This window comes from Eublepharis macularius, chromosome 9, assembly GCF_028583425.1.
Source record: "Eublepharis macularius isolate TG4126 chromosome 9, MPM_Emac_v1.0, whole genome shotgun sequence".
Taxonomy (NCBI): domain Eukaryota; kingdom Metazoa; phylum Chordata; class Lepidosauria; order Squamata; family Eublepharidae; genus Eublepharis; species Eublepharis macularius.
Genome location: NC_072798.1, coordinates 47,090,048 through 47,106,339, shown reverse-complemented (window position 1 = coordinate 47,106,339; position 16,292 = coordinate 47,090,048). Strand labels below are relative to the sequence as shown.

The 16,292-nt window shown below is 41.5% G+C and overlaps 1 protein-coding gene across 1 annotated transcript in view; it reads left to right on the top strand.

Annotated features, from left to right (window-relative positions):
* The window catches only part of CFAP54 (cilia and flagella associated protein 54), a 311,880-nt gene that overhangs the window by 257,914 nt on the left and 37,674 nt on the right, over window positions 1–16,292 (top strand). The window contains 3 exon segments of the mRNA XM_054987752.1: window positions 5,100–5,205; window positions 12,370–12,462; window positions 14,640–14,781. Of these exon segments, the coding sequence (XP_054843727.1) occupies window positions 5,100–5,205; window positions 12,370–12,462; window positions 14,640–14,781 (341 nt within the window).

Here is a 16,292-nt window from a genome sequence, read left to right as displayed (position 1 = left end):
TGTGATGATGAGGGGCTGACACCCCCCTGCAAGCCCTAGACAGATGGGAGCAGAAGGCCCGGCTCGGGGAAACCACCCTGCAGGCAAAATTGAGGTGCCTGATGATGGACTGAAGGTCCTTCAGTGTACATTTTTTACGCATCAGGGTGAGTGTAATGATGTCACATAATCGACCCAATTTGTCCGGAGGGAGGCGAGAGAGCCCAGCCTCGGAATCCAGATCGATCCCAAGGTAGGTAAGCCGGGAGGCGGGGCCCTCCATCTTTCCTTGGGTGAGGGGGACACCCAAATCTTTGGCCAGGGACTGGAATATACACAAGCGGTCCACACAAGTATTTCCACCAGGGGGCGCCATTATCAAAAAGTCGTCTAAAGAGTAATGTAGGGGGAACCCATGCGGTCCTTGGCGGCCCACTCAATGAAAGTACTAAATGCTTTGAAGGCAGCGCAGGCCACGGAGCACCCCATGGGCATGGCCCTATCCACATACCATTTATCCCTAAACCTGAAGCCCAACAGGCAGAAATCAAGGGGGTGAACGGGCAGCAGCCTGAAAGCAGATTCCACATCGCAATTGGCCATAAGGGCCCCTGGCCGACACGAACACACCAGGCGAACCGTGTGGTCAAATGAAGAGTACTTCACAGAGCAAAGCTCCTGGAGGATGCAATCGTTGATGGATGAGCCCCGGGGGTACGAGAGATGGTGGATCAGTCTATACTCCACAGGGGCGTTCTTGGGGACCACTCCTAATGGGGAGACCCTTAAGGTAGGTAAGCGGGGGGAGGAGAAGGGGCCAGCCACCCGCCACCTCCTTGGCTATTTTGGCAGTGACCACATCTGGCAATTCTCTGGAGGACTTAAGGTTGCCAGAGGTGGTGGTGGTCACGCGTGGACCAGTGAAGGGAATCCAAAAACCCACCGAGAAGCCTTCCATTAGAAAGGCAGCTGCTAGCTTGTTGGGGTAATGTGCCAGAAGGGGGTGGAGGGCCTGTAACTGCACAGGGGTGTGGCCTAAGCCCAATTCCCTGCAACATGGGCTATTTACTGCCGCCAGCGGGTTGGGCAGCAGTGGAACCAGATCCCCCCATCCTTATGGGAACCGCTGTTGGAGGACCGGCCATCTTGAAAGGGCACGGAGGGCAGAGGCCCACGAGGGCATGACTGGTGGGAATGAGGGCCCCCACAAGAGTCACAGTTGTGCTCATAGTGGCACTTTGACCACTGGCACCTGCCCTGATTAAACTCCCAGCACAGCCCTCAGGACTTACCCCGATGGCCAAACCAGCGACCCCCCCCGGGAGCCCTCGCCCTTGCTTCTCATGTGGGGGCCCACCAGCCAAAGCCATAATTTTTGGCTGATGAGATCCCATCTGGCTCTGGGATTATGAAAGGCTCTCTTGCAGAAGGCCTCATCATAATCCATCGCCGCAGTGTCCCCAGCTAACGCCCTCGCCTGCAGGACATTACCCAGATGGTTGGAAAGGTGCCACCCCCTCTCTGGATAGGCGATCTGGACAACCCCCATGTAGACGGTGAACTCCTCCACCCAATTACTAAAGGTATGCTCAACCACCTCCTTCCTGACCCCTTTTTTCCTCCTGTCTGGAGGAAGAGGCACATCTGCCATCCTCTGCCTCAGGCCTGAGAAGGCAGAAGATGTCTACATAATATCCATCTAAAATCCATCCCCAGACTTTACGAGCAAGATGAATCCCCGGGGGGGTCCTCATCATCCTTGAAGGATGTGAGGGTGGGGGGGAGACATCATTCTGATCTGAGTCCCAAACCCCCTGGGGGTCCCCTTTTTTGGAGTGTCCCCCCCCCTTCGCCACTGAGCCCAGCCCCAGGGACCTGGAACTGAGGCTGCTGTCTCCCAGTAATCCTCCCAAGGGGCCCCTATATCAGAGGAGGAGGACTCACTTGTGGATCCCTCTCTGCTTGAGTCCTCTTGCTGCCTGCGCCACCAGACTTTCTTCCGCGAGGTCCTTCTCCTTTTGGAGACCGGCTGCCTTTCTCTGCTGGAGCTACCAGAACTGGAGCTTGGCGATCGTGCAGCCAGTCGATCTTTGGTTGCCCTGGTCCTTCCTTTCTGGCCACGAGATTGCTTCAGGACCTCGACAGGCTCTGAGGGAGGTGCCACCCCCTCGGGCCCGGAGTTCCCCAGGTGGTCCACCCGTGCTATGAGAATTTCCAATGTCTGGCTAATGCTGAGGAGAGAACTAGGAGAAGGATCTAGATTAGTACTTGCCTATCTCTGCTTGCCTCTGCCCCCCCCAAGAGGAAAGCTGAGAACCCTTGTGCTTACTCCCCCCATTCCTGCCTGTGGCAGCCCCAGCAGGGGGAGGCAAGGAAGATTCCCCCCCTTCCCGCAGAAGCCGCCTGCCGCCTGCTCCCCTTGGGAGGCCTAGGCCCCGGGGTGGCCCTTCCCTTAGTGCCCTGTGCTGCCCTGCTACTGCCAGCCTGCCCCTGTTGGGAGGCCTTATTGCCCCCTGGTTGGAGGCCAATGCTGTGGTTCTCTGACTGGCCTGGGCAGAGGAACCTGCATCCTTTGGTCCCCCTGCCCCTGCTCTGGCTGCCTTTGGCTTCTTGGGGCCATGGCCTTGACAAGTAATCAAATAATCAAGGAGGGGGGAAAGAGGAACTGGGCCACCCCCGGTCAGTGAAGCTGGTCTCTTCCGATGCCTCTCTCTCTCTCTTCTGTCGTGCCGGGGTGTGGGCTCAGCTACACCTCAATGCCCCCGGAATCGGTGCTCCCACCCGACTCTACTTGTTGCGCGAGTCAGGGAGCCGCTTCCTTGCTTCTCCGCTCCCATCCGACTCGGGCGCTGCCTGGGTCGGGGAGCTGCGCTGCAGGTAACCAAGGGAGAGGCTCAGCTCAATCTCTCCCAAACTCGGTGTCCACCCTCAGCTCTTCAGCGCTGACACTGCTGCCGCCACTCTTCCTTCTTCCTCTCCTCGCTGCTTCCTCGTTTGCAGCCAGGAGCAGAATGCGGAGGCTCGAGGCAGGCGCTTGTTTAAATGCAAAACCACCGGACCAGAGGGAATACTGCTCCCCCGAGGTCCGGCAGCAACCCCCGCCCCACAGCTCGTCTCCCAGCCGCCGTTGATTGGACGACCGGGACTTGAATTCATTGGTTGCCAGCTTGCCCGTGGAATGCTGGGCAAGCCAACATGGCGGCCGCTGTACTCGCCCTGCCTCCCCACCCTGTGGCAGGAAACCGGCTGCCCGGTAAGGCGGGCGTTTGAGCTTCAAGGTTCAGTAGATTTTTGGCTAGGATACATGGTTTTTACTTAACAACTGGAATAAATAAACCTCTCTCAGTTAGAATGCTGTCAACCTGTAAGAGATAAGTTGTGGGAGAGAACAGCTCTCTTTAAATACACTTATGTGATTTAGTGGTTAAAGCATTGCTTTAAAATAGACAAAGAGACTCTTCAGTTTCTATGTGTCCATTTTAAATGGAATGTCCCCCTCAAGAGAGAGATTACTCTCTAACACCTAAGTGGGGATCCAGAGTGGCTTACATTGTTCTCATCTACTCCATTTTATCCTGACAACAAGCCTGTGATGTGACTGGCCCAAAGTTACCCTGCAAGCTTCCATAGAAAAATGAGGATTTGAACCTGGGTCTTCCATATCCTAGTCCCACATTCTAATCACAGTTCCACACTTGTGACCACCTCACCAGTTTCTTTCAGAACCTGAGAAGCAAAGGAGGTAGCAGACACAAGCAGAAGCATGGAGCACCTAGAGAAGCACATGCTTGGCAGCTTAAGGCAGCTCCTAAGCCAACCCTACTAAGGAGGAGAGCATGGCACTCTTTGTCTTGGCAAGATCGGAGCTCCTAATTGGGAAACAGAGTGATGGAGCTACCAACTCCCTCTGTAACTCTTCACTTGAGATCTGACTTCTTCTGGTTCAATACACTATCAAACCAGCTTATGCACCAGACTGAACAGCTCCCAGTTAAGCTGCCTGGGATCTGTTTAGATCTTGTGGATGTGTTCAGTACCTGTTCTTGAACCTTCATGCAAATGTAGCTCTGCTATGCTTAGGTTAACTGTCTATCAACAAGTGTGTTACAATAAGCTTTCCTATAAATTCTGGTGACAGAAGAATTTGGCCATATATTATGTTACATCAAAAATGAAAGCATGTTAAAACAACAAAATAAGCTGATATAGAAGAATTATGAGTTATTTAGCCTCTATTTATTTATTTATTTTATTTTATTTTATTTTATCGTATTTATATTCCGCCCTCCCCGCAAGCAGGCTCAGGGCGGATAACAACATTAAAACATTTCATTAAACATTAAACATTAAACATAAAACATTAAAAACATTGTATAAAGATATTAAAAATAGCAGCACTCTTTTACTTAATTAAAATATTTTAATGCTTCCTTTCTACTCAGCATAGGGCCACCAAGTCATCAATCAAGCACACATAAAAGCAGGGGACCCACAAGGACTTGCAGGGGCATCTAATTTCTCCCTCCTCCAGTATTTCTTCTTTCCCATTCCTGAAAGTCTCTATAGCCTCTCCCCCTTTCCTCCTGCTTCTCCTTCCTATCCACCCACCAGCCTACCTTTATCTGCTCCCCTGTTTTCAGCTTTCCCCCTTCCCCTCACCCTGACAACCTCTACAGTGGAAGACCATAACCCAGTGCCAGCCACTGGGGAGTGAAAGCAGTTGCATGGTGGGGAACCCATGAGCATTTGTAGGAGGCACCTCACTCTCCTGTTTTTTCTTCTCCACACTATCTCCTCTTTTCCTCCTGCTGGCAACCCCCATATATCAACATTCCCCAATACATTCTTTCCATCCCATCTCCCTACCCAACGACTTAAGTTTCATCTGCTCTCCATCTTCAGCTATATTTATTATTACATTCATTTTTACCATGTCTTTGGGAACCAAAAGCAGCTACATCATTCTTCTCCTTTTAATCCTCTTAACAACCCTGAGAGGTAGGTTAGGCAGCAAATATGTAACTTTATTTATTCAAAGCAACAATTAAAAACATATGATATAAAAACAAAACATATAAAACATAATATGAAATGTGGAAATAACTATCTTTTTTTTGCAGATTAATAAGAAGATCATACCTGGAGGTTGCAATGCTGTATTTTTATTTAATTACAGGCAAGGAGGAAATTTCAAGCACAGTGAAGGGGAAAGCATTCAAAGCAAAGGTGTGTGCTAGTTTTTTTAGATTTAGTACATGTCTACATTGGAGCTTTTGTCACCTAACTCTGGCTAGATCACATTACATTCTGTAAATGAGAAGATAATTGTTCATTGTTCAGGCTGGGCATATTTGTTTATAATCACAGTGAAGTCAACCTTGAAAAACGATATCTGTATAATGCAGGCTATCCCACCTCTTCATACCATTAAGACAAATATGTGAGACCTTGTTCCCAGGAGTAGAATGGATATTATTTCTCTCCTTAGGAAAACAAGATGATTATAACTATTAAAATCATAGAAAATGTAAGTTATAAATTGATCACCTTAATTGCCAGGCATGTGAATGCTAAAATGTGATGTTAATACATAGTGTTAAACAATATATATTACTTCAGAGAATCACACTGAAGTGTTGGGTACAGTTTGCTGAGGATGCTTGAATTGCAGAAATATGTGCACGCTGGTTTAAAAAAAAAACTTTCTTCCTCTGATGCCTGTTCTTGGCAAACCCCTGGGTGTGCTTTCCCTATGATCCTTGAATCATAGTACACATCCACATAGAACTTTTTAAAAAGTTAATAATGCCCATGGTCTTTGTAGATATAAAGGAGAATAGAGGGGGAAATTTTATTTTATTGTATTTACAGTACTTATAGTCTACCTTTCTCACTGGGACTCAAGATGGATTACACAGTGTGAATTACTACAGTCAAGTTTCAAGGACATTTCAATAAATGATGTAGTAGGGTATGCTGAAGAAATGTTAAAACAGAGTATAAACAATTCATATTAAACAACGTAGAACCACCCAGTAGGATAATACTTCAAGCGACAGTAAAGTCTATGGTCCCTATCTCTTTGAGACCTTACAGCACAGCCCTCCTATCTGAGTAAAAAGCCCTCTTGAATAATTCAGTTTTGCATTGTTGGGAAAAGCCAGGAGAGTGGGAGCTTTCTTGATATCTTCAGTTAGGCTGTTCCATAAGGTGGGGGCCACAACAGAGAATGCACATGTATGGGCAGCTGTTGATTTTGCCCATGTGCAAGGTGGTACCTGCAGAAGGCCCTGTTCAGATGAATGAAACTGCCATGGTGGAACATAAGAAGAGAGGCAGTCCCTTAGATATGCTGGACCAAGGCCAAAAAGAGCTTGATATGTCATAGCCAATACCTTGAATTGATCCTGGTAACTGATAGGTAGCCAGTGGTGAGACTCCAGAATGAGAGTAATATTCATACAGAACCTTGCTCCTGATAATAACTGAGTTGTAGCATTCTGCACCAACTGGGGTCTCTGAGTTAACTTAGAGGGGAGATCTATGTTCAGTGCATTACAATTGTCAAGTCTTGATGTTACAATAATAGAGATCCAGGTGACCAGATCAGCCATGTTGAGGTAGGGTGTCATCTTCTATGGCAATTGAAGAGCATTCCATACCAGACACATGACCTGTGAACATGTTCAGGATCATCTACTTCTCTTCAGACCTCCAGATGAACACAGCAACACTGACATTGTTATAGGACATATACACACACACACATGTATACACACATACACAGACACACACCTACTTCAAACAAGTGTTTCCCTTTCTGCATGGAATATTTGCATGCACTTTGCACAGGCTTTCACTGAAGGAACTGCCTCATTAAAAATAAGTATCCCTTCCCCAAAACTTGTACTAGTATTTTGTAGTGCTCAGAAAGACCAACATGCACACCCCAAACAAGAAGGAAAACACACAGTTTTTCTTAAAAATTTCTGAAATTTACTGGCTGCAAAGCAACTAGGAAAATGAATGGCAGTTTCATAAACAGTATAGCACTGGAAAAGTGTTACTGATAGCGATAAGTTGACTGCACAAATAACCGCTGAATACCCTACAAAAACATTTTGAGCCTAGCACATTCCACAGAAGTAGCCTGGATAGTATTCCAGAAACATAGCTGTGCCTCCTCCTCCCATACTGCATAACATCAAAGAGTTCTGTATAGCTAATCCTGGACAGAAGATCCATAGAATTCCCATAGATTGCATTCTTTTCTTACCTTGTCTTTGGGTGGGCAATAAAGTAAGGCAGCAAGTTTTACTACAGCAGTTGCTCTTAACTGGACTTTGCAACAATTTGTTTTTACATATGCTACAGTGCTTGATATCATAGTTACTTTGTTACAGTTGTGGTACTCAGGTGGGGATGCACACCATCTTCCACACTGTTATGTGTGTCTCATTCTGTGCTGCCAGCATAGGTATTGTAGGTTGATGGACAGGCAGGTGGGGCCAAGCAGTGCTGGAGCTGATCGTTGAGGCAGGAACCATGGACAAGATAGGGGAAGCAAAGAAGGGTTTTGATATCTGGAATACCCTCTCCATGAAGTTGTCCAGGATGGGGCATGAGCAGTGTTTTCAGTCTGTTGAAAGAACGGAGTTCAGATTGCAGTTGAAGAGTTTTATAAGGAACTGTTAAGTCTACCCTTCCTGTTGCCAGAATAGAATCTGTGCTCTTGCAAGAGCATAATGCTCTTCTCCCAAGTAGGACTAATTTGCAGAATACCTCAAGCTATGAGGCATACGTTCCTCTACCTAGTTTAGGCTTCTGCTAAGGCCACCACTGCCTTTATTCCAGAGGCCCAATAGGAAATGGTGGGGTAGTGGTGGAATCTGGAGGTGGGTGGGTCTACTCAAGGGATTTCTGAGTCACCAGCTCCACTGGATCCTGAACTGGAGCCTGCTGTGTGGCATGGGGCCTCCCTCTGGAGATCCCAAGGTGCTTGGAGTCTCAAGTGTAGTGAGCATTATGGGGGAATCTTTTTCCTCTGAAGTCCATATCTTATATCAAGGGTGTCTCATGGCTGGTCCTGACACCATGAGAGCTTCTTCTTTTCTAAAAAAATATTTTTAAAATTTTATTCATAGAATTAAAAGCCCAATAAAAAGGGCAGGAAGCAAAAATAAAGAAAAGGATAATAAAAAGCTTACAAGAAGAAGAAAAGACAGCTTAGAAATAAAACAATAATACATATTTCATTTCCATTCTTCTCTACAACACTTATCTTTTTTAACAAACATCATACTTAAAATTTAATCTCTCCAAAATTTTCTTTTCCACCACTGCCTCCCTTCTATTTGTTTTTTTTTTTCAGATTTATCTTCTTAAAAATCAAAGCCACAAATCATCAAATCATTTTTCCTTGTTTCACACAGAATCAATAAGGGGATTCCAGTTAGCCAAAAAAGTAGACAACGTGATCTCTGATCAAAGCTGTAAGTTTAGTCAACTCCGATAACTCTGTCATTTTCATAATCCAATCTTCAGTTAAAGGCAATTCTGTGCTTTTCCATTTTTGTGCATATAAACGCCTAGCTGCTTTAGTCATGTACAAAAATAAAACCCCATGCTGATTTTCCAACTGTTTGTCCATTAATCCCAACAAAAAGGCTTCTGGCTTAAACTGTATAGTAGTCTTTAGAATTTTTTGTATTATACCGATTTGAATCCAAAATTTCCTAGCCTTACTCAAGTCCACCAGAGATGATAGAATGTTCCTTCTTGTTTCTCACATTTCCAACATTTATTCAACATACCTTTACTCATTTTAGCTAATTTGTCAGGGGACATATACCAGCAATACATCATTTAATAATTTTTTTCTTTAAGTCTAACACTCAAAGTAAATTTGAGCCCCTTTATGCACATATTTTCCCACTGATCCTTCATTATATTATACCCAAAATTTTTAGACCATTTTACCATACAATTTTTCATAGATTCTTCTAGCTTATACATTTTAGAAACAACATGTTCATCATTTAAACACAGCTTTTTCAAACTCAGTCTTGTCATGTTCAAAGCCCTTTATTTTTTTATCTAGTTTGAATCTTTCTAAAAGCTGAGCATAGGAAAATCATTGACATTTGTAACCTTTAACTATTAAATCCTTCCTTGTATTCAATTTGCAATCTCCCTGTGAGAATTCTAGTAAATCTTCATAAGTCAACCATCCCTGTTTGAAAATCATCTCTCTTCTATAAAACGTTGCCTGTGTTGAAATCCAAAGTGGTGTCTTCTGTGTTAGTCTCAGTTTATATTTGTTCCAGATTCTCAAAATGGTCCTCCTGATAAATGATTTTTAAAGTCTGCATTGACCTTTACTTTGTCATACCACAAATAGGCATGCCATCCAAATCTCAGGTCATGATGACCTTCCAGTGTCAGGAGTCTCATTTCTCAAAAGCATCCATTCCATCCACATTAGACATGAGGATGCATAGTACACTTTCAAATCTGGTAAACCAAGTCCACCTCTCTCCTTCACATCCTGTAGAATTTTATATTTAACTTTCGTTTTTTTCCCTTGCCATATAAATGTTGGAATATCCTTTGCCACTGCTTAAATGGTACATCTGAAATTAACACAGGTATTGTCTGAAAAAGGAATAACATTCTAGGTAAAACGTTCATCTTAATAACTAATATTCTCCCCAACAAGGACAACTGTATTCTTTCCCATCTTAACATATCTTTTTTGATTTTGTTCCATGTCTTAACATAATTATTTTGAAATAGCATACAGTTTATCCCCATCAGCATGATATCTAAATATTTTACCTTCTTTTCAACCTTAAAACCTGTTATTTTCATTAATTCTTCCTGATTTTTAATATCCATTTTTGTCAACATTTTTGTTTTCTGTGCATTTATTTTAAAGTCTGGCAGAGTACCAAACTCTCTCAACTTCTCCATCAACATTTCAATTCCATCCAATGGTTCTTCCAAAGTCAAAACTAAATCATCTGTGAAGGCTCTTAATTTATATGACTCTTTTTTAATTTTAACCTCCTTGATCCTTTCCTCTTGGCTAACATCTCTATTCAGAACCTCTAACACTAAAATAAAAAAGAGCAGTGACAACAAACATCGTTGACGTGTTCCTTTCTGTATCTCACATGGTTTAGTTAGCTAATTAACTATGATTTTGGCATTCTCTGAAGTATGAATCAATTTCACCCATTTTATAAAGTTCTCTACAAAATTCATCTTTTCTAAGACTTCAAACAAAAAAACCTAGTCCAAATTGTCGAAGGCCTTCTCAGCATCCAAGAAAATTAGAGCCGCTTGTTTTTCACAATGTTTATCCAAGTATTCCACTATGTCTAATACAGTTCTAACATTGTCTTTCAGTTGTCTTTTGGGTAAGAAACCACTTTGATCCTCGTGGATAAAGTCTTTAAGAACATACTTATTTTTCTATGTCCTTTAGACTTTTACGCTGGATTTAACTATTTTATTGATTGTTCAGGATGTATTGCCATTGTAATGGTCTCTGACCGCAAATAAATTCATTCATACTTAAGTCTTTCTGCTAAAATGGAAGTAAATAATTTATAGTCATTATTCAGCAGTGATATAGGTCTGTAATTCTTTGCTAATGTCAAATCTTGCCATTCTTTAGGTATCAATGTAATGTTAGCATCTAAATAAATAATTATAGGGCCATTCATCACCTGATGCTGTTCTTCCATAATTTTAGGTAAATTCTGTTTTATGAGATAATCCTTCATTTTCTTTGAAGAGATATCATGTCTTTTGTACAAGTTTGAATAATATTTAAAAAGAGTCTTTTGGATGGCCCCATTATCTGTTAGCATAGTATTCTCATCTTGCAGTTCATTTATTTTATTTATTTATTTAGATTTCTATTCCGCCCTCCCTACGAAGGGCTCAGGGTGGATTACAGCATATTAAAACACATTAAAGTTAATTTATACAGTTAAAACCATAATAGATTGACTAAAAAATATAATATAATATACTCACATATAAAAATATATATTCAGATGGCGGCAATCAACAGCAGCAGACACAACTCGACACAATAAGGTGGTGGACAACCTTAGTAGGGAGGGGTTCAGATTTTATTCTTCTCCATTTTTCTTAATTTTAAAATCATTTTCTTCTCTCTTTCCTCAGTTTGTAAGCCAACCATCTTTCCAGTTTATTGGCTAATTCAAAATTTCTCTGCTTAACATAATTCAATTTTTTCTCCAAGTCTTTTACTGTTAATATTGATAGTTGTTGTTGCAGACATTTTATCTCTTCCTGCACCTTAACATTCCCTGGCGCAATTTTTAACTCTTCCTCCTTTTAAAAAATGTATTGCAAAATATTTTGCATTTTTCCCTGCTCATTCCTCTAAAGTGTCCTCTTATAAATGCTTTGCTTGCATCCCAAACCATTCTCAAATCTGTGCCCTTGTTCAAGTTTAATTCAAAAAATTCTTTCAGCCCTTTTTTTACAATAATCAACAATTGCCTCCTTATGTAATAAAGATTCATTTAGTTACCACCTAAATGTATTAGGTTTGGTCCTATAATGTACTCTTATATGATTATGGTCTGAAAAAGACTTTGGTAATATCGCCACTTTAGTTATTTTTGTCACCAAAGTTTTTGATACCCAGACTATGTCAATACATGAAAAGGATTTGTGTCTCTCACAGTAGAATGTATATTCTCTTGAATAACAATTTTTTTTCCTCCAGACATCCACTAAACCCATGTTATCAAACATGTCAAAACAAACCTTTGGTAATTTACCTTGAGTATCCTTTATGTTTTTATCAGAGCATCCATTTATTTTTGAAGAAACAACACCATTCCAATCACCCATCAACCACCAATTTTCATAAGGCCGATAAGCCAATTTTTCCCATTAGAGCTTCTGAAAGGAAAACTACCACTGATGTATGTGTTCTCCCCCACCTCAATCAGCATTTATTCCCAGTCCACAAACTTATGTGTAAAATTTGAGGGAAATTTTAATAACAGTTCGATGGGTGAAAACTTGGAAAAATTCTTTTAGAGGCATACATGGTACATGCATCTCTGGGCTAAGAGTGGAGATTTGCTTGAATTTTCGTAAATTTAACTATATTGTGATTTGATTGTATGTCTCATTTCATGAGGAAATAATCATATTTACAGCTTCCTAGCAGACTGCTACTACCTATCATGTCACACTGATTATTGCTCTATCCTTGTAAACTGTAAGCTGGTGTAAATGGTTAGAATTGTAGTGCCAGTTTCTCCTCAGGTTCACCTGTTTTAAAATGCCCAGATCTATGACAACTGACCTGACTTCAGAATTTCCCCTGCATTTTAGGCCATCAATGCACGCTATTCAAGTTCTGACGACTTTACAGCTTTGGAAATGTACAGGGTGCAGGCCTGGATTGCAATAAGAGCTGCTGCCCAGGTTGGTTTTTTTTTAAATAATCTGTTCCATCTGTGTTCAATAATTAGTAAATTTATATTATATAGGAAATTTATCTTATATAGTTGGACACTTGTCAGTTTCCCTCAAGTTTTGATGGGAAATGTAGGCATCCTGGTCTTGCAGCTTGGCTCTCCGACTGCTGTCCAATGGACTTTTCAACTGTCACTTGTCCAACATTCCACCAAGCTGCCTACATTTCCTATCAAAACTTGAAGGCAGCTGACAAGTGTCCAACTAGTGTCAGGCGTCACTTGTAGTTTGGCCCTCACCTAGACCCTTACAATGTCAATGCTGTCAGAAACATGTAGAATTGCAAGAACAGAGAAAGAGTGCAAGACTCATGAGTCATTGTCAGCTGTCAGCTGCCAAGATTGATGAGTAGTTTTGGGATGGCTGCAAAGTAATTGCCTGGGAGTTGAGCTCATTAGAACATGGCCATAAAAGCAGCTGGGAGAAACAGCAGTTTGTGGATGCAACTTTACAGCTGCTCCACTGTCCTTGCTGTTACCCAAACTCTGAGGTGCTTAGAGCTCATGATAGCAGCATGTATTTTACATCTCTTATGGAATGTTGGTATTTACCATGTCAAGAAAGGACTTACCCTGTTCCAGTTATCATTTTGAGGTATTTCCTGGCTGTCTATACATGTAACTTCAATTTCACAACTGCTGCTTGTTGGATTCTGGACTAATTTAAGTGCTGGTTTTAACCTTTGAAGTCCTTTAGTGCTTGGGACCCATAGCCTTAAAAAGACTGCCTCTTCCTAAGCAGACCTATCCATCATCTTTGCCTCAACATCTTTTGAAGTTGTCTTCCTTTCTGGCCAACATACAAGTAATCACCTCTTTGCTCTTCCTGTGGCCTGGGAGACTATTCCACAGAAAAGGTGACCTGAGTGCTTTGGTTGTGGTGAGCAATGGCTTATTGGTTTTTTTAAAAACAGGATCTGAGTTGGTTTTATAGCTGTTACATTCTGTAGTTTGAGAAAGCCACATTGCAAGAAGATCAGAATAAGGTTGAAAAGAGTTAATTGATTAAGAAAGTTTCTCCCAAAACCTAAACTGGCTGTTTTACTCAAAGAATATCTAAAAATGAAGGGAAAACTTTCACATTATGGATTTCAGAACAGTTGTACTAAACAAGAATTGTAGAATTATTCCACAGTGTCTCTTAAATTCTAACTAGAAATCGAAACCTAATCATTAGCAAATTGAAAACTCAGCTCCTTCCCTCAGCTATGTTCAGAGTGCTGTAAGACAGTGTATGGGCAGTTATGGAAAAGACATTTGCCACCAATTTAAATGCTGTATAATTTGGATTAAGGGGTTTTACTCCTGTGCAAATGCACCTGCAAGTTCAGTAAAAAGGGGGGTGTAAACATTCACTGGCTTAGTTCAGACATAATGCAAAACCATAGTTTATTTTAACTATAGCTAGTTTATGAAACAGAATTTAGCTTGCAGACCATCATTCAAATCATGATTTGGTCTGGGAATTGCTGGTTTCATCATCTTTGCTGTGGCCAGGCCACCAGGCATCTCCGTAGCTAGGCAATATGAGGATGCCCCATGGAACAAGTCAGGATTAAGTCTGGATGTCTGTGTTTGAATATCACATGACATCATAGTTAATATGAACTGTGATTATTAAACAAACTTCATGCCACGGTTACAGATTTTGGTTTGATGAATCTTAACTAGCACAGTCAATGGGAGTGGTTCACATTTGGATGACCATGTTAACTATCTGAAGAAGTGAGCTGTGACTCGTGAAAGCTCATTCCTTACCACAAATTTTGTTAGTCTTATAGGTGCTGCTGGACTCTTGCTCTTTTCTATATGCTAACTATGGTTTAATTAAAACCATGATAGAATATAATATAGTCTGTCAAATATTTTATGTGTGTCCATATTCTCTTTTGATGAAGCTAGACAACAGTAAAGTGCAAGTACATGTGTATGATTTGAAATCACTTGTGTAATAATGAACTTGTCAGAGTATACTTTGTATAAGAGAAGAATAAGGAACGTTTCTTCAGTATTTTACATTTAACAAATATTGGATGCTTGGTTTTGTTTTTAGTGTGTTGTCTTCCAATTTTAAATGCAGTTCATATTTCAAGGAACTTAGCTTAACTAAATGCATGCTAATTCTAGGTCAGTGAAGCTATTCTTGCTTACCAAAAATTAATCGGAAGGAAGGCCGTTAAATTGTATCAAGTGAGAGAGAGAGTCCAACGCAACATCCCAGAATTTGCCCTTCTGGATCTCGGTTCTAGCTACAAGGACTACTTGACTGGTATTTGTCTGTTGATCTTGTGAGATCTGTCTAAATGTTATCAAACCAATCAGAACATTAATAGGCCCCTGGATTTCAATGACTGAAAAAAAACCCAGCAATAACAAAAAAATAATTGTGCAATCTTCTTATTGTAGAATAATAAATAGAAAGGTGTGCATTGCCTTATATTGTATGCCAACTGCAGAAACAAACAACCCCCCACTTCCCAGCATTCTTCTCAGAGAGAATATTCACTTGTCAGTAACAAAGTTACTGCAAAATGACTTAGAAAAGGTGCTAGCATGCACCCTCCTAATTCCTACTTATGTAGGTGATTGCCAAGGACTGATTCAGAAACACAGAAGGATTTACATAGATAGGTCAACCACTGTTGACCCTCCTACCATGATGATCAGTTTTTAAGTCTTGCAAGTCTTTCAAGGAAAGGAAATTGAATAAAAGGGATGGGGAGGGGATTAAAAAGAAAATAATAATAATAATTCAAAGATTTCAAAAGTATTTGGCAAGAAAAATGCATTATGCTAAAACCTGATTTAAGAGACTTAAGGAAAGAAATAGACACACAAGTAAGTGAGCACTCACTGTATACATTCTTAATTTATTAAGAGGGCATAGGAAATAAAACTGTACTGCCAAAGTTACTGTACTGCCAAAGTTAGAGCAGTAATGATTTCCTGCCTTAGGACTGAAGTGATAAAGATACAAAAAGATGTAAAGAATATAATGTATTATTATATGTAGCATAATATAGAATATATATAATACCTTGCTTTGGATCCAGTTCACAGTAGACATAGTACCCAGACATAAAGGGATTACTACAGGACATGTTCCTCCCATCCCCTTAGCGTTTGTATAGACATTGCACCCAGCTGTTGGAGAAAGCTGAAGCCTTGTGCATGATTCCATATCCTCATGCTTTCCACAGTAGCTTTCCTTGACAAAGTGCAGAAGGTGGCCTGCACAGGTATATGGGAGGCACGTAGAGGCCTCCAGTCTCCCGGGATGGCTTGGTGTGATGCTTATGCACATGTCAAGCGGAGAGGGAGGAACATGGTGGTTAATGCCCTAAGCCTGCACCAGTGGTGGATTAAGTTTATTCTATAAAACTTTAATGCTCCTTATCAGAAATTTCCTGTTCTGCATGTACTGTGAACTGCAATTATTGGATGCTTTGCTTCTGTTTTGGCAGTTGTCTTAAATCCTAGCTGTCATACAATCATAAATGCAGCTCATTTGTAGTAAACGTTCTAGGTGAAAGAGGAATAAAAGAATCTCTTATACTAACATAGTTCAGATTACTGGGGGTGGGCTGTGCAATTTGAGTCGGTGCAAACAAGGAATCTGTATCAAGGTGTTTACAGAGCATCATGATCATAGTTATTTATAAAAATACCTAAACTATTTGAAGCATTATGTAGGAGCAAACACAAATGAATCCCAAACTGCAGGCTCACAATCTGTAAACCATAAAACACAAGGAGAGGGGGCTAGGAGGAAAAATACTC